The 19,253-nt window shown below is 34.6% G+C and overlaps 1 protein-coding gene across 9 annotated transcripts in view; it reads left to right on the plus strand.

The window, feature by feature from the left end:
* Positions 1–19,253, plus strand: part of RALGAPA1 (Ral GTPase activating protein catalytic subunit alpha 1) — a 128,623-nt gene that overhangs the window by 95,710 nt on the left and 13,660 nt on the right. For all 9 annotated transcript variants that reach the window (XM_039351825.1, XM_039351822.1, XM_039351821.1 and 6 more), the window contains 2 exons: positions 3,113–3,271; positions 4,320–4,447. In XM_039351825.1, coding sequence (XP_039207759.1) covers positions 3,113–3,271; positions 4,320–4,447 — 287 coding nt within the window. The remainder of the gene's footprint in view (positions 1–3,112; positions 3,272–4,319; positions 4,448–19,253) is intronic.

A 19,253-nucleotide genomic window follows, 5' to 3' on the forward strand; every position in this document is an offset into this window, starting at 1 on the left:
CCCCAGCTGTCCAGCCCACCAAAACGTTCTCAGCTCAGGACTCAGTTTCTCTTTGGGTTCCCACGGCAGAGTTATTATTATGGCTAACTGAGCTCGCATCCCAAACCCCCCTCCCTGCACCAATTTATTCTAAGATTAAGAAAAAGAAAATGGCTGCATTTTCATCTGTTGTCAAAGCAAGAACATCCGATGTTAGCAGTGTTGACACCTCCAGATCTTCAAATTTTCCTGGAATGCCAACTGGGTGGGGACCTTGTGGATTTCAGGGGGGGGGGGAATCTCTACCAAATGTCATGCACCATTTACTTTTTCTAGCTCATTGCATAATTTAAATAAAAATAAATACAAATTTTACATACAGAAAAAGTAAGTGCATCCTATATTTATCACTGTCTCAAATACCTAAAGCTAGAATCAGATACAGATGATTAGGAGATTTTTAGAGAAAATCTGGGAGAACCTATCCAATTTAATCCTCAGACATTTAATTTGCTCTTTGTTGTTGAAGTGTGCGGTATCATCATGCTTATGTCAAAAGAATTCTCTGAAGCTTTCAGAAAAAAAGGGTATACATTCCTATAAGTCTGGGAAGGGATTTAAAAAAGTGACCAAGTAATTGGATATCAAATTCCGCTGTACAGAACATCATCTGCAAATGGAGATTTCAGACAACCGCCAACTTGCCTGTGGCAGGCCATACCAGCAGGTTCAGTTAAAGAACAGAACACACAGTGCTAAAAGAAATCCCCTAATATTATCATATAACTTACAGAGAGTTCTTACCACTATTGATATTAAAGTGTATGAGTCTACCAAAAGAAAGAAACTACGCATGGGAGGTGTCCCAGAAGGAAACCTTAATTGTCCTGAAGGAACATCAGGAAAAGACTAAAATTTGTTCATGAACACCGTTCTAGGCAAATACCAGGACTTCTGGAACATGTGTTCTGGACAGAAAGGCAAATATAGAGTTATTTAGTTGCAGGACTAGAAACATGTTTGGCAAAAAAAAGACAGTATTTCGCCAGAATTATGTGATACCAACTGTAAAGCATGGTAGTAGAAATGTTATGGTTTGCTTTGCTGCATTAAGGCCTGGGCAGCTTACCTCATAAAATCCACTATGAATTCTTCATTGTATAAGAGTGCCTGAGGATAATGTGAAATTGTCTATCAGAAGATCAAAATTCAACCAAAAATCTTTCAACTTGGCAGTGATCCTCAACTTTCCACTAAATCCACCAAGGAATGGCTAAAAAGAAACCAAGGATTTGGGAGTGGCCAGGTCAGATCTAAATCCCATCATGAGGCTATAAAGTGATTTTGAAACCACTTAAAACATCACACAGCTGAAAAAACAGCCTGGACGGAAGATTAGGAAAAAATTCTTCCCAGCCAATATATGAGATTGGTAGATAGTTATAAGGAACTGATGTTATTTCTATAAACAAGAGCAATGCCAAGGATGCATTTATTTTTTTCAGAGAAGGAAATAATATATCTGTTATTTTTTGTTGAATAAATGATTACAAAGTCCATTTTTCATGATTTTTTGTTCAATTGCTTTATATATTGTTGGAATGAAGAGAAATATATGTCCACATATGTTAACAAAATCTATATGGGATATACTTTCTTTTTATTTATTTGTACTTCCTTTAGTTTTTTTGCCTAACTGTTTTTACTCCTATTCTGTACTCTGCATATCATTGTTTATGTTGAAAGAGCATTGCATTATGGGTACATTTGGACATATCAGTGTTGAGAGTACATTTTCCTCTTCCCCTTTTTTAAAGAAAAAAGGTTAACAATTTAAATAGGAAAGGATTGGTAAAAAGTTAAGTGGGTAACAAAAGCAATCCTAAACAAAAGCAACTAGCCTCAAGAAATTATAATGTCCTCATCTCTTCTTTAGATCAGTGGGTTCTACACATTAGTGATAATTTTGGCAAGAGTTCAAGGGTTAACGTAATAGATAAATAAAAGGAAATTGAGCCCTGCATTATTTCACTTGTCTTCTCTTTCCAAAACTAACTTACTTAATTTTTTTAAAGTAAATACTTGAATTCTTCCTGCCAGTATTCTTTGCTTTTACTATCGTTTATTACTTCAATTATACTTGGTATCACTTAGAATGATCTGCCATTTGGAAATCTCAGTGTAGCCTGCAGCTTAGTATTAACTCTGGCTGGTATTGTAACATATACAGCATATGACATTAATGTATCAAAATTAAATTTGATCGTCCCTTCTGGTTATATTTATTTCACATTTCTTTTGTATTCAGTTAACGTAAACTTATTATGAAAGCTGACACATGATGAGGCTATAAAAGAAGAATGTTTTCAACTATTTCGATTTTTTTAATGAAATTTCGGATATCTCTGCTTTTCCAGTGCCTAATTTTTTTTTCTGTGCTTTAGTAGAAATTGTAACCTGATGCTGTAACTATAGAAATATTTTTAACTGATTGTGTTGATTTATGGCAGTTTTGTCTACCAAAACAAAAACCGTACGTTAAAAAGTTGTTCATTTAAGCAGAATTATAAATAATAAAAAGAAAAGTAATAAAAATAGTTAATAGTAACTGTTGTAGTAGCACAATTATATTCTAGAGATCAGTCTGGTAGTTTACTAAGATAATTTCCTATATTTATTTATTCATCATGTTTATATAGTATCACACACGGCAGTGTACAATAAAATAAACCATAAAGCAATGTTTCTTAAAAAGACTGGGAGAAAGCATTTTGATATTATATGCAGTGTTGCCATCTTGACTTGAAATGTTTCTTTAAAACTTCTTGAGAACTTCTTGATTAATGTATTATATAGGAACTACTATCCCAAAGTTGCTTTCTTTCAAAAGGCAACTGGACTTTCTTGTTTTGCTAGAAGATGTTTTGCTTCTTCAGTTCCGACTGAATGGTGGAGAATGGAAGGATTTATATTCATAAAGTCATGAAGAACTGAAGAAGAGAAACATCTCCTAGCAAAACAAGAAAGTCTAGTTGCCTTTTGAAAGAAAGCACCTTTGAGGACAACCATGACCTGGATGACTGAGACTCTCCATAGACATTTAGGAACTGCTATGTTATTTCTCTTGTTTCAGCTTAGGCATTTAGGAAATGATGAAGTTCATATTATCTGGTCAGAGCATACTCGAGACTATCGAAGAGGAATCATTCCTACAGAATTTGGAGATGTACTTATTGTTATATATCCAATGAAAAATTACATGTTCAGTATTCAAATTATGAAAAAACCTGAGGTATGTTCTAACAATTCATATTTAGCTAAGATGTTTAGAAAACAATGTTCACATTGTCTAGTCAAAGCATATTATGGATTTCAGAAGAAAAAATCATTTTTATAGAATTTGAAAATATGGTTATTGCTACACATCCAGTGAAAAATTAATATGTTCAGTATCCAGAGTATGAAAAAATAATGATTTATGCTATGTCCATCAATATGGGATGAGGTCCTGTGCTGGTTGCTGAGTTGAACATCTTGAAGACTTCAGCACAGATTTCAACAAATCACTTGGGCTATAGAACAGTAGCACTAGTATTGTTTTTGTAATTCAATAGCTGCAGTTCGACAATAGCTATAGATAACCCTGGATCAGAGCATATATTAGTGGGCTTTCTCTGTTGTAGTATCTACCCTTGGAGCACCATCTCATCTGAGAGTTGTAGCCCTCCCCCCCACCTTTAAAACTTGGGTCTATTTCCAGATCTGAGTGAGAATGGGTTGCAGACCCCTTGTGGGATGTTTTAGTTATTTATTTCATGGTTGTTATTTTTTCCAGAGCTTCCTTTGGATTATATATTCTGTGTTTTAATTGTTTTTATTATTGTAAATTGTATATTATATAATAATATTTTGATGGCATGCTTAAAACCATTACCTCTTTTAAACATATAGTTATATTTTGATATTAATTGCATTTATCAATTAATTGTATGTTAAGGTGTCCACAAACTATTTGTTTTTTCATAAACAACCATATCTCCACAGCAAATTTGCAACCTGTACAGCCTTTCTTATATTTTAGCCTTTAAGAGAAATGTTTCATGACATTATTGGGTGTATCAGATTAAAATACATTTGAATATAAGTAATTATTGAAGCAGTTATTAATATAGCAAAGAATTCTCTTTTTGAAAATATCAGATGATTATATTGGCATCAAGAAGCAGTCTGCTACCATACTTTAAATAACATGATTAATGAGGGTTGTAAACATTTGTTAAAGCTGATTGCTAATTGTTATAGAAACTACTAATTTAAATTTCTGAACTTTCTGAATTCAGGTCCCATTCTTTGGTCCATTGTTTGACGGTGCTATTGTGAATGGAAAAATTCTTCCTATTATGGTCCGAGCAACAGCTATAAATGCAAGCAGAGCTCTGAAATCGCTCATTCCATTATACCAAAATTTGTATCCTTTAACAAAAAGAAAACACTTGGAAGCAAGTTCAGCTGAGCATAGAGTAGTTAATGATGCCTAGGACTATATAATATCTTTGACGTCCGGGGTTTCCATAAGTTCATTTTTGAAAATCTCAGGATAATATTTATTAAAACAAATTGCAAGAATGAAGTGAGATGATAGAAAGGCTTGGCTCCAACATGAATATTTTATTGAGTTCCAAATTTTTATTGGTTTATCCAAATATAAAACAGAAAAAATGAAAATAGTAGGAAAATAGGGCAGGGAAAAAGGAAGAATAAAAAGTGTAGAGGAAAAAGAAAGAAAAATGTTGACTTCAGACTCTTTTTAGCATAGTGGAATAATAATAATATAATATAATATAATAATAATAATATAGTAGTGTAGTAGTAATAATAATAATAATAATAATAATAATAATAATAATAATAATAATAAAGTTGGAAGGGACCTTGGAGGTCATCTAGTCCAACCCCCTGCTCAGGCAGGAAACCCTATACCATTTCGGACAAATGGTTGTCCAGTCTCTTCTTAAAAACTTCCAGGGTTGGAGCATTCACCGCTTCTGGGGGCAGGTTGTTCCACTGTTAATTGTTCTAACTGTCAGGAAGTTTCTCCTTAGTTCTAGGTTGCTTCTCTCTTTCATTAGTTTCCATCCATTGTTTCTAGTCCTGCCTTCAGGCGCTTTAGAAAATAGCTTGACTCCCTCTTCTTTGTCGCAGCCCCTGAGATATTGGAACACTGCTATCATGTCCCCCCTCGTCCTTCTCTTCATTAAACTAGACATACCCAATTCCAGCAACTGTTCCTTATTTGTTTTAGCCTCCAGTCCCCTAATCATCTTTGTTGCTCTTCTCTGTACTCTTGCTAGAGTCTCAACATCTTTTTTACATCGTGGTGACCAAAAGCAGTATTCCAAGTGTGGCCTTACCAAGGCATTGTAAAATGGTATTAACACTTCACATGATCTTGATTCTATCCCTCTGTTAATGCAGCCTAGCACTGTGTTGGCTTTTTTGGCAGCTGCAACACACTGCTGGCTCATATTTAAGTGATTGTCCACTAGGACTCCAAGGTCCCTCTCACAGTTAGTACTATTGAGCAAGGTACCCCCTATACTATACTGTACCTGTACATTTGGTTTTTCTTGCCTAAATGTAGAACCTTGCTTTTTTCACCACTGAATTTCAATTTGCTAGATAGTGTTAAATATTTTGTTAAATAGTGTTAAATACAGTCTCAACTTTACATTTACATAATAATATATACTAGCCATTTCTATGAAACCAAAGCTATCTAATCAGCAAAACCCAAAGTTAAAGTTTCATTTTTTCTACCTTAAACACAAAGTCCAGAAGTGGATTCCAAGTGAAAATAAAGTTAACTTGATTATTTTAAGTAGATATTTAAAATACTTTATTTTGAGTGATTTCAGAACAATTAAAATTATTTGTAAAGATATATTGTTCTAAACTTACTCAACTTTAAATTACCTGAGGGAACCTTTTTTGAGTGTATGATAACTCATAAATAATTTTCAAAATCAATCGCAAAGGCTACTACTTTCACATATGTAGTATAAATGATGTTGTCATATGTTTTTGCAGTGTTAAATTCCATTAATTATAGTAGTAAGTGAGTTGCTACTTTTGAGCTAGCCTCTCTTTTCAGTGATATTCGTTTCTTTATTAGACATAATTATTTGTAGTGAACAGGTTTGTCCTATTTATTGTTTGGTTACTAGTGGAAATTATTGTAATTATTTCTTTTATAGAGAACAAGCTTGGTTGGATATAGTGTAATGTGTTAAGTTAAATCATGCCTCTTTTGGACACTTCCTGTGGAGTTGAAACCAGTATTTGAAACTTTTTTAAAAGTTAGATTTAATTATATGTACTTAGTTTAAAATCTATACAGGTCTTGATTAAATACAATTTGAATTTTAAGGTTGTGTAAGAAGTTAAAAATATCCATTTTAAATTAACACTTTTCTAAAAGATCTTTTTAGCAAGTATCTGGAAGATCATTTGTAATACATATTATAGGTGACAATAATAAGTCTTTGAATATCAAAATTCTAACAAATTTACTTAATTATATGATCATAATTATATAGCATTGTCAGCTATATTCTATTCACTAAATAGTCCTGAGATTCCAAAGCACATATTGTGAAATTTGTATCCATTAAAAATAGTCTGGGACTGCAGCATGTCTTGGCTAACTATATATCAAATGTTGTTCAGTAAATTACAAGTGTATTGATTGGCATATGCTGCCTAAATCAATTGTTCTGACAGCCAAAATTACAGTAATCTGTCAGTATTGATGACTGTCTTTCAGACTTTTCTTACTTGTTTCTGAAGTGCATTTTCTTGTAAGCATCTAGTATTGTCATGGTAGGTACTTGATGGTCCTTTTTTTGTCCCTTGAAACCAATTTATGGGCTTGATCATGCAATTAGAGATAAAATACAGCACTGGGGAGCATGGGTAGGCAATATTTTGCCTAACAATTGGGTTGTGGGTGTAGTTTAGGCTTGTTATCAGTCATTTATTAATTAGATGTTGAGAGAGTATGGTTTGGTTGTATTTTTATGGAGAGGGAGGTAAAGAGTAATTCCAAAGCATCACTTTAAATACCTTTGATTTTAGACATTGTAGATTCAATAGACATCTGTAATTAATGTAAACGTTTCTTTTTACAATTTTAATATAGAACAATGTAGATTATTCACAGATCTTCATTTTAGAAATTTAAAGATTTTTTTTTACGTTATGCATCTGTATGTGTGTGCTTATCTAAGATCATACTGAAAATGTGTTACATCATCTTTTCTGCTAATTACCCAGCCTTTTCTAATTTGTGTTGATTTGCACTAAACATAGAGATCAACTTGAGGGGAGTTTAATAAGTAACTGAATGAATCCCACTAAACCAACAACTTTCTGTTCTTTCTGTCTGACAAAGTCTTGACAAATTTGTGAGTGAGTAAAACATAAATGAAATTAATATTAGGGTATACTTATCTATTTTTGCCATTAATTCTTTTATTTTAACATTTTAATCAATTTAATGATTTAAATATACAAATTTGTATATTTGTGACATCGATTTTATTTTTACTTTGGAGAAAATGTGCTTATTATATGAAGAATTGCTAAAATCACTGTACTATTATACTACTTTAAACTAACATTTTTTAATAATGTATATTCTACACATAGTAACTACACAATTCTTTGGCATAATTTTAATAATCCAGAATGTGTATTGGGGATACGTCATGATAAATTAAAACACAAGTGAAGTAAAGAAGGATTTATACTGAATCTTCCCTTAATACTAACTCTGGCAGAATGAAATCTTGAATTTTTTTTTTTTTAAAGCTGAAATTATGAGAATGTGAATGTGTTCATTTTTTAAGAAATAGGATAAAGGTCATACATTATCCATCTCATTTAGAGTGCTTCTGCTTAATACCAGTATGGATTTTAAAAACCCTGTTGCCAAGCCACGGTTCCTATCCATCTGTTCTTGCTATTGTGAAAAGGTTCAATTTTCAGCAAAACCATGCATTTCACAGAAGGTTTGTGAGGGGAAATTTCACAGAAGACATGATGGATCTTGATTCTTAGTGATAAGCTAGCAGGGTTGGCATATGGTTCTGCATGATATGGAGGCTTGGGTTCCTTTGCTTTACTTTTGTGGTGTGGAGCTGATAAAAACTGGCTCTGTATTGTTTCACTGGACACCAATCATAGGCAACAGGAACTGCCCATTTTAACTCTCAGTGGGAAGGAAACCCAGGCACAGTTCACAATAGCACTATTGTCATGTTGCAAACTACTCTGAACAGCTTGACAGCTTTTAAAGGAGGGGGAGAGAAGTGTTGCTTTTCAAATTGGTGCTCAAAAGAGTGATGGGAAAAACATCTCTGATATATTAACATTCTTTTTCTATAATATTATCAGTTTATCATAATAAACATTTGCCTGGTAAGGCTTTATAAAACTATATATATAGGAATGGCAATATAAAAGATCAGGAGTTATCAAGCCTCTGAGTGGAACAAACTTTAATGTAAGAATTTCTAATTTGTGAAGATATACAGTCTGCTATAGTTTATACAGATCCATGAGCAAAAATATAATTTAGAAGACTGCTGCTCAGTAAATCGGTCTTCCTCATCCAGTTCTTCACTTTAGTTTCCTTGGTGGTAATTGTAGTCTTATACAGTGAGGTGGAGGTTGACCTAAGTAACTAAACATTTCATTTAATGCTATGAATCAGATTGTATATTCCTATTCTTCAAAATTCAGAAAAGAAATTCCATTAGTCTTCAAAGAAATATATTCTAGGGAGGCATATTTTAATGTATTGAAAGGAGAAAGGCAAAGAGATTGGTAAGTCTTAATGTTTTAGCCTTCAGTATCTATACTGCTTTCAGTGAGACAAGAGAAGTCCAGATTGACAAAATACATAAAAATGAGAGTTGGAGTTTAAAAAGTAGATATGTCTGGTGGCAGAAGCCCCAAAGTCCAAGAGTGACTTCCTTGAATATGAATAAATGATACAATTCTTTTCTTTGCTGATTTAGAATATTTTATTACTTTTTAGGGTATAGAAGAGTTGGGTAATTGTCTCTAGCATTCAGATTCATTCAATTGTCTGCCTTTAGCAATATTCATTTCCAAAAATATTGTCTACTGAGAGAATGTGTCAAATTCAAGAGCCTTGTATAGGTGATGGCTAGTTACAATTTGCCATTGATATTTACCAATGTTATAGCATCATTCTGATGAAAAGCAGCCACAGTTGTTGGGATAATTTGTCTACCAGAATTCTGCAAAATGGCTGCTTGAGCAACATTGATACCCTTTACTAGAACCCAGTGCCCCATAGGCTCAGCAAATGCTCCTTGATACTGTGGATAAATGATCATTTCAGTAACTACTCGATTCATGTTACTGTTTCCTATTTATATATACTATTCCCGTTCAGATAAAAATATTAATATCCAGGACAGGTCTTAATTTTATGTTTTTTTTTCTTAGCCTTCTTTAGTGTCCATTCTCTCTAAGCCAGATATCCAGTAATCAGGATTGTCTCCTAAGCTTGTAGATACCCTTCTGAGTCAACAGACAGAGCTTTTAAGAGTAAAGTTTTGTTATGGCTCTTAAGCAGTCTTTGAACTTGAGAGCCATAACATCTTGAAAGTGAATAGTGGATTTTAAAGACCCCTAAATTTTTTCCCACTATAAGGTCAAGGTCGGACTTCTCCATGTCGGTTATTGAGCCACTATCACTAATGTAGCTTTGTTGTCTTCTCCATGAAAGACAAGAGCCACTTTGGTGTAATAGTGAAGGTACTGGATTAGAAACCACAATACTGTGAGTTCTAGTCCCATTTTAGACATGAAAGCCAGCTATGTGGCCTTTAGCCAGTCACTCTCTTTTACCTCACAAGGTTGTTGTTATGGTAGGAAAAATAGAAGGAAGGAGTATTAGGTATATTTGCCATCCTGAGTTGTTTATAAAAAAAATAAAGGCATGATAAAAAAAATATAGAACAAAACAGTTGTAAGTTAGCTATCATAGGAGTAAGGAAGTTGTAGTTCAAAATATGCTTAATTAAGTTCTTTATCTTTCATCTGAAATAACATTAGGTACTTGGTATTCAATAGTCCAAAGATCATATTTTTTTCTCAGGATCTAAGAAAAATATGAATTAATTCCTGGCACATATGGGTACCAAAAATGTTTCTCCATTTTCTAGATTTTCAGTAGAAGTTGAATGGTTTGCAATTCAATAGAAGATGAATGGTTTGCAATACAGGTAGTCATTGACTTACGAACCGACACTTAGCAACCATTTGAAATTATAACAAACCTCTCCAAGGCTACTTACAACCCGGATTCAAAGTTACAACAGCTATGCCCCACCAACCCTTTTCTGTGGTCACATGATTGCATTTTGAACACTTGGCAACTGACCCACATTTATAGTTGTTTGCAACATCCTGCTGTTTAGGAAGTTTTTTGTCAGAAACTAGCATTTACTTCTGGTTTCCAGTAAAAAACGCCCATTACTGAAAATGGATTTGCTTAATGACTGCAACATTTGCTTTACGACGGGCATGCTCACTTAATGACTGCACAAAAAACTGGTTATAGGTTCGCTTCCAGATCCAATTCAATGTGCTATTTATCTTTGATGGCATAGGGCTGGGTTATCTGAGGGGGCCACCTCTCCCTGATTACATCTGTTCATCAGTGGAGATACAGACGTTTTATTGATTGAGCATTCTGGTATGTATTTTACCCTAGAGCAGCGGTTCTCAACCTATGGGTCGCGACCCCATTTGGGGTCAATCAACCATTTTACGGGGGTCGCCAAACAATGCGATCCGCCATTTCCCCCCCTCAGGGGGCGGCGCCGCGCATGCGTGCCGCGCATGGGGCGGCGCCGCGCATGCGCAGCACGTTCGTCTGACAGGGGTCGCCATCACACGAACGTTGAGAAACGCTGCCCTAGAGCCTGTCTGGCCTTTCTGATCCTGGAGTTAATTTCTTTGTCCAAAGACTTATCGCTATTGCTACCCAAATAAAAACTGTTGATTTCTCATCTTCAGAGGACCTCCTGCATCAAGGCAAGATTTTTTTTTTTAAGTAATTGTTCATGAAAAGCAGGAGAGTTTTCTAGAAATCTGCTGACTCAAGCTTGTAGGATCAGTTTCATTTTTTTACCAGAGCTACATTATTCACAATTAATGTATCATATTTACTCTTAATATTTTGTTTAGGCAATCAGAACTGAAAATGGTCTGCACAAAATTCTATACCTAATGCAGCCTTTTAGGGTTGATCAGTATAATTTACAATGTAGAAAAGACAATTTGCTGTTATTAAACATGAGTCAGATTGTAGCTGCCTACCAAATTATAAAACAATTTCAGAGAAAAACGGTATGTGGGCAGCAAATACAAAGAGCTTCTTGGAATTTCATGGACTTTGTTTTTAAACAATATCCAATCAGTATGCTGCATATATTTCCTAGCTTGTGACATATTGGTAACTGTATGCTGATTTGCTAGGTGGTCTTTATTTAGGCTAAGGATACTAGCTGGAGCATGCTTAGAGTAAAATTAGGCTGCAGTTGATGTAAAATGTGCCAGAACTGACAAGTATTGTATCTTTAACATTAACAGAGAAAGCAGCATGATACTATGTTGGATGATCTTGTCTTGTCTCTATCTTACTAAAAAATCATTGTATAAAAGCAGTGCTTCCCATACCTGGATAAATTACCCAAAATTGGGTAAGGGTGTTTAATCTTTAGCTAATGACACAAAACCATTATCCAGTCATAATAGGGACACTTGAATTGACTTAAAGTGTTTTACCTACATTGAGTAAAAAAAGAACTTTCTGATAAGTGGTTTTGGATAATAAAGGAAAAAAATTTGGCAGCACCGTATAAAAACTTTGGTTGATTGAAGGTGGGAAGTGGAGATTAATATCCATGGGCCCATCTGTTGCCAAACATAGCATATGGAAGATAGCAGTTAGAATAATAGTAAAGGAATATAATAAATAAATTGAATGAAAACAATATTATTTATGAAATCAGAAAGTCTCTGATCTTACAGAATGGAATTAATGAATGCATATATGGAATAAGGATAAATATTTAATTATGAATGTAAGAGCTAAAATTTATGGCAGAAAGTATGTATTGTTCTGATTTCATCAAGTGGGAACATATAAGCTTATAGTTGTCACATATTATGCTCCAGTGAATGTGATAAGAGAGTGCTGTAAAATGAGTATAAGAAGTTATAAATATGAGGATGTCAAAAAAAATAATAAGATTGTTTATATCTGGTGAAATGGTAAGGTATGAATCTGAACTGCTTACAGAGTTCTTGTTCAATATGTGCAAAGACTATTTCTGAGCTTGACAATTAAAATTATTGTTATTTTAACCAAAGAGAACTGTATCAAAAGTGAATGAAGAAATTGCAGAGTGATTAGTTTGTTAAATCTGCCTGAGAAGATGTTTGGCAGAACTCTTATTGAAGTGGTTCAAGAGCTGATAATGAGTATAATTTGGGAAATGCAGTGCAGCTTTATGTTTGACCAAGGGTATGTAGATCAGATTTTTGTTCCTGAGCAGGTCATGCCATCTGCACATATGTGAATGTGTTATAGAAAATACTATAATTGTAGATTTAGAGCAAGTGAATAAGGAAGTGTTTTGCATAAATCATGGAGTTGGGAATGCAAAAGTAATGTATGATGGAAATAAACATGCAGTGAATAAATGGGATGCTGACTAATTCATTTGACATTGAGTAAGAGATAAGAGAAGGACTTGCAATGTCTATTTTGTTATTGAATGCATTTTTCAATTAATGTATAAGAAATGCTTATAATGATATTGCAGGTATATTGTTTGGGAATGTGAGTGCAGCCAATGCCATGTTGTTAGCTGACAATCTGAATGGTTTGCAACAAATGTTAGATAGATTGTCCAGTGCAGTGAGGAGTATGAATTTAATGTTAATAGATTTAGGACAAAGATATTATTTGGCAGGGAAAATAAAGCATCTACTTGAAAATGGCAAAAAAAAAAGCCAGTAGATAATTTTGTGGTTAATATATGATCAGTTGCAACACATGAATGTTTGTTTAAAAATCATGCTTCTGCCCTCATTTGAAAGTTGAGTGTGCCAGAGGAAACAGTAAAGTATATATAATGGAAATTGGTTGTTTAAGAAGGTGGGTAAAAGCAGGGAAGGGAATGAGTGGAGAAAGAGATTGAGTCAAGAATGAAAGGGTGTTGTGACTAGTACGTTGACATGGATGATTTGGTCATATAGAGATAATGAATGAGTATTGAATTGCAAAGCAGCTGCATGAAGCAAGAGCGAATGAATGAAAAGGATTTGTAAGACTAAGAAAGTGCTATTCTTTGAATGGAGCTGGTGAGATCCTCAGAGATGCAAGTTTAAATAAAAAACAGCATATGAAGGAAAACAATACAATTGATAATCATATGACTTCCTTTTCTTTAATAATTTACTCTATTATTCATTTTAAAAGTAGATGAGTATAGGATGGCATATTAATACTTAAAAAAGTAAGTTGGAACTGATGGGATAGAGTGGGTTTTCCTCAGGGAACACAAGTGTATAGGCACAGTTCTGTGATTCTCTTCAGTTTTTTTTCTGTTAATATAAAAACAAAGTAAAACTAAGTCACTCATGCACTTAATTGATTAGAACGTATAAGAAGAGATCAAACTAGAATTTCTGCTTGTATTATTGAGAAAATATATTACTACTATATTTCATAATAGTAATTCATTGAATGCCCATTCTTCCGCTTACCACAGGGGTAGATTATATTTAAGTCAAGATTAATGGATAGATTTTGATGTTAAAATCCAGTCTCTTGACCTGCCATTCCCTAGAGGCATATAATGCATTAGCTTAAACCAATATGCAGCTTATCAAAGATACTGTGACACAGTCTTAAATGATGGTTTACTGTGTAAAATTACTGCTTTCTCTGATAATAAAATCACTATTTTGTATTCTTGATCATTGCAATATTAAATAGAAATATAATCAAATTATTGCACATTTAGATACAGATAGCCCTTAAGTAATTGTGCACTGTAAAATTTCTGTATTTATTTTTCTTCATGAAGTCTGTCAGTGTGCATGTTCAGTAAAATAGGACACTTACAGTAGCTTTATTTAGCTGAAGTAAAACTCTTAGAATCATAGAATCACAGGGCTGGAAGGGACCTGGGAGGTCTCCTAATCCAACCTCCTGCCTATGGCAGGGGACTTTATATCAAACCAGACAAATGGTTGTCCAATTTTTTTCTTGAAAACTTCCAGCGATGGTACACTGACTACTCCAGGAGGCAAGCTATTCCATTAGTTAATTGTTCTCAATGCCAGGAAGTTTCACCTTTGTTCCAGATTGGATCTCTCTTTAATCAGCTTCCACCCATTATTCTTGTCCTGCCCTCAGGAGCTCTGGAGAATAAGTCAACCTCATCTCTTCGTGGCAGTGCCTTATGTACCGGAAGACAGCTATCACATCACCCCTAATTCTTCTCTTCATTAGAGTAGACATACCTAGTTCCCTTAACTGTTCCTCATATATCTTCTTTTTCCAATTTCAGTTTCTACCTCCTTTTAACTCACCCAAAAAAATCCCTTTCATGTTTTTTTATTCTATCTGTAATAGATGATATCTCCTCTGCCTCTTCCCTAGGCCAAGCACAGGGGGTAGAAAGGAATTAAATTCCTCATGGGCTTTAATGGGGCTCGGTTGGGCCCATCTAGGTGAAGAAGGAAAAGAAAGTAACACTTTCCTTGCTGAGGAAAAGACAGATAGCCTCCAGTACTTCCATTCTGTTGCCAGAATTTCAGGCATGGCAAGGATTATATAGGCAGCATTTAGGAGTTGTGTAGCTGATCTCTTCCTGAGACCTTTCGTGTTTATTTGATCATCTTTGAATCTGTTACTATGACTATGACTGCTACTACTAAAGATCTCTTATTTTCAAGTTCAGATCAATTCTTAACGAGATTTAACATCTGTAGTTATTTTCTAACTACTTACCCACCTATATCCGTATATAGAGCCTTTTGCATAGTAGATACAGCCTGCAAGTCAATTCCCAAAAGCATATCCTTAGTCAAGAAGACTTCATAACACAGTGTTTCTCAACCTTGACAATTTTAAGGCATGTGGACTTCAACTCCCTGAATTCCACAGCCAGCAATGCTGGCTGTGGAATTCTGGGAGCTGAAGTCCACATGCCTTAAAATTGTCAAGGTTGAGAAACACTGTCATAACAGATTGTTTTTGTAGTTAATATATATATAGTCTAATAATAGTACGAAATCAGAAGAGTATGGAATACAGATACATCGACTTTGGCTACCATAATATGGTATAAAGAAAGTGCTGTTTTGATGTGTCATCTGAGCTTTTCTGAAATGATTAAGACAATTCATACAGATTGACCAGGACTTACAGATTTTACCCCATTTCTTCTAGATAATTGAAAGGGCAATTTATATTTTGTTATTTTCTGTGCCTTTATCTTCGTAAAAAAAAGATAATGCTGTCCTTCAATAGTAGCAGTTCTGATGATGAAGATCTATCTTTGCAACCTCTTTACTCAGACTGCAAGCATTGAAAACAAACTTTGCTTCACTTTTGTCCTCTCTGTATCTATGCACTACATATAATAAAATAAACCTTAAAAGGGTTTCATTTAGAGACCCCTGAAACAGGAACATTTTGAAAGCAGGTAGGTGTCTCCACCCTGCTTTTCATAAAGCATTAAATCCATTCAAACAGACTTTTAAAAACAGCTTGTTTTGATAGCAGGCTGTTCTCCTGTGGGCCTTCAGCCTTTGCTTCCTGGCAGCACCTTTGGTGCGAAAAGAGAGTGCTCAATTGGGAGACTATCAGTGCCAGCATGCATAGAGTGATAAGTTAACACACCACTGGGAATTTCTGGGGCCCACCAAGATACTTCACTTCTAATGTGCTAACAAGCTCATTTTTCTACCTCTTGCCTCTTCAGTTATTTTTTTTTCTCAGAAGAGCTTAAAAGTTGAGTGCATCAGGCATAATGAAAAGCTCTGTAGGAGGGAGAAGCAATAACCCAATTTTTCCCTTTTCAGCCAAATAGAAAATTAGTTTCTGGTAATACACAAAGGCCAGTATTTTTCGTGCAAGGGGCACTGCTGTGAATCAAAGGACTCTATTAACTGCAGAAAATTCAGCAGCTGTGAATCTCCCCCAATGGAAAAAGTGCTTTTCAACAAGTTGTGAGATATGTAGTATTATTTAGACTTGAGCCATCAGTTTCATCCTCTACCATTTATATACAGCCTCTTAAAAACAGTACTATATTACTCTTCTGTGTTAAAGCTTAATCTTGTGTATGTCCCACAACCTAAGAAGCTCCACAACAAGGGGGTGTTCTATTTCTCCTTGTTCTACTACTTATGCTATTAGTTGTGATGATTTCAAGAAAAAAAATTGATTTGCATTCTAATTTTATGGAGACAGTTGAGCCAAAGCAACATCTAAATATAGTAATCAGGATTATTATTGCTTTTTGTGATTCAAAACACTTTTCTCTGTGCACATTTTCTATATATAATTAAAGTAATGATCACTGCAGAATCCAGTTAATTATTTAAATATAAAAGTTAAGGTGGAGGGTTCTTTAAATTTCCACTTGCAGTCATGAGAAAAATCTTTGCTAGTCTGAATATTAATGATGGATAAAACCATAATACTTCAAAAGGAAAAGTAAGGAAAATTGTTATTTCCCCATTTCTAATAAATTATTTGACAGAATAATGTTTTGCAACTGAGGTAATAAAAGCAAAAATAAAAAGGAAATATATGAACAAATAAAGACTTACTCATTTGACACAGGAAAGAGGACAGTGAAGAGATATTTGGCTGTTTTTCTGTGGTGGATGATACAAGGATATAAAAAAAAGTACCCTCCCGGATTGAAGATAGTGGATAAACATCAAGCTGGTTGGCTGTAACTATACAATGAATTCAGCCCTGAGGTTATGCTTTAGGAAAATGTACATTTAGTTTTTGAAGGTCCCAAAGACAAGGAATGTGTTCTGTATTTTGAGATGAAAATTTTAAGAAAAATTGTCCATATCAGACATCCTTTGGTTTGCAAAAGAATAAGCAATTAAAACACTTCTGTGTGATATTCCAGACACTAAAGTAAATGATAATTGCTCATGCATATTTATTTTATGTCTCCAGGAAAAGAGAGAGAGAGATGGATGGGTGGGTGGGTGGGTGGGCCTTTTGAAGTGTGACTATAGAAAGTACTTTGAATATAACATGTGTGAGTCATTGCAATATAGTTTCTGTTTCTTGACTTAAGTAGATTTAAGAAAAGTGTTTCTGTGTTCTACCAAAAGATCTCAAAAAGAACAGGAATTGGATTCCAATATCCTTCAGTGCATGTATTAGCATGTAATCATTTCCAGCAAGTTGAATTTATTTTCCCGTGAAAATTCCACTAGGCTGATTTTCACTTGTTTCACTTGCACATTTTAAAACAGGGCTGCAAATAGTTTTATTCTATTAGAAGAATAAATTTGAATGATGTTAAGCATCACTTTGCATACAAAATAAAATAAAATACAGACTGGCAAAGATTTCCTGATCCAATGAGTATAGCAAGACAACTTTTGCAAGTTGCATGAGAACCGATTCTAAATTCACTAAAGCAGCCTATAACACCAAAGCAGCATGATATTTTTTCTTGATAATTGTATGTTGCTGCCTGCTGTTTTACATTTTGACAGCCATTTCCATAGCTACTTTCATGAACACTAGAAATATTTTCTCTTTTTCTCGCTTTCTCTCTGCTAACCATAAAATCAGGGCCTCTGGAACAAGCAGCCTGGAGAGGGTTCTTCAAAAGCAGCGCTTCAAGGTACCAGCCTCTTGTCAATAATATCAGAAAGAGGAAGCTGTAGGACAAAGAACGACAGTGCTTTTCTTTTGACGTCCTTGGGATGCTTACTTTCTTAATCAGTGCTCAGGGATGCTATTGGATTTTTTTTTTTTTTTTTTGCCTTGTCTCATTTATTTCCTTATGCAAAATATTTTGATTTAGAATAGAATTATAACTTTATTGTCACTTTGAATGTACACTAATCAACATACATTAAAATGAAATTTCATTGCATACAGCTCTCAAAAGGATCACCACCTCTGATATACAATACATAAATATGACAAAATAAATAAATAAATAGAGAATTATGCATATACCCACATATATTATATAACACAGAGAAACAACAGTGTAGTTCGGGTTATGTATACATGTGCATGGTGAGAAAAATGAATCTTGCAAGTTTACCGGATGGATGGCATAGGGCAGTGTTTCCCAAACTTGACAATTTTAAGGCATGTGGACTTCAACTCCCAGAATTCCACAGCCAGCGTTGCTGGCTGTGGAATTCTGGGAGTTGAAGTCCTCATGCCTTAAAATTGTCAAGTTTGGGAAACACTGGCATAGGGAACAAAGCTATTACCGAATTGGATAGTCCTGCTAGAAATACTTCGAAACCTCCTGCCAGAAGGGAGCAACAGAAACAGACCGTGAAGTGGGGGTGAGGGGTCACTAACAATGCTTTGAGATCTAAGCACATAGTGCATATAAGCAACCTCCTGAATATCAGGGAGAAAGCTTCCTATGATCTCGGCTGTCCTTACCATTCTCTGCATGGATTTTCTATCTGAGGCACTGCTGCCACCAAACCAGACGGTGATGCAGTTAAAGTGCTTTCAATCGTGCCTCTGAAAAAAGTGGCCAGGACAGAAGGAGAAAGATGTGCTCTCCTCATCCAATGCAGGAAATGCAGATGCTGGTTTGCACTCTTCACTGAGGATGACATGTGGAGTAGTCAATTCAGATTAGTTATCTGCACTTAATACTGTCGATACTTAATATTGTTGACCACCTCTACAGCTGCATCCTTCATAATGAGTGGAGTATGACTATGCCAGCTCTTTCTGAAATCTACAATGATCTCCTTTGTTTTATCAACATTTAGAACCAGGTAACTTTTATTGCACCATTCCACCAGAGCCTTCACTTCTTCCCTATAAGCATCTTCATTGACATCTCGGATAAGAACCACCATTGCCGTGTCGTCTGCATACTTCACAATATGATTTGTAACAGATTTGGCAC

The sequence above is a fragment of the Crotalus tigris genome, unplaced genomic scaffold (assembly GCF_016545835.1).
Source record: "Crotalus tigris isolate CLP2741 ecotype Arizona unplaced genomic scaffold, ASM1654583v1 scf7180000018371.15429387391:27106975, whole genome shotgun sequence".
NCBI lineage: Eukaryota > Metazoa > Chordata > Lepidosauria > Squamata > Viperidae > Crotalus > Crotalus tigris.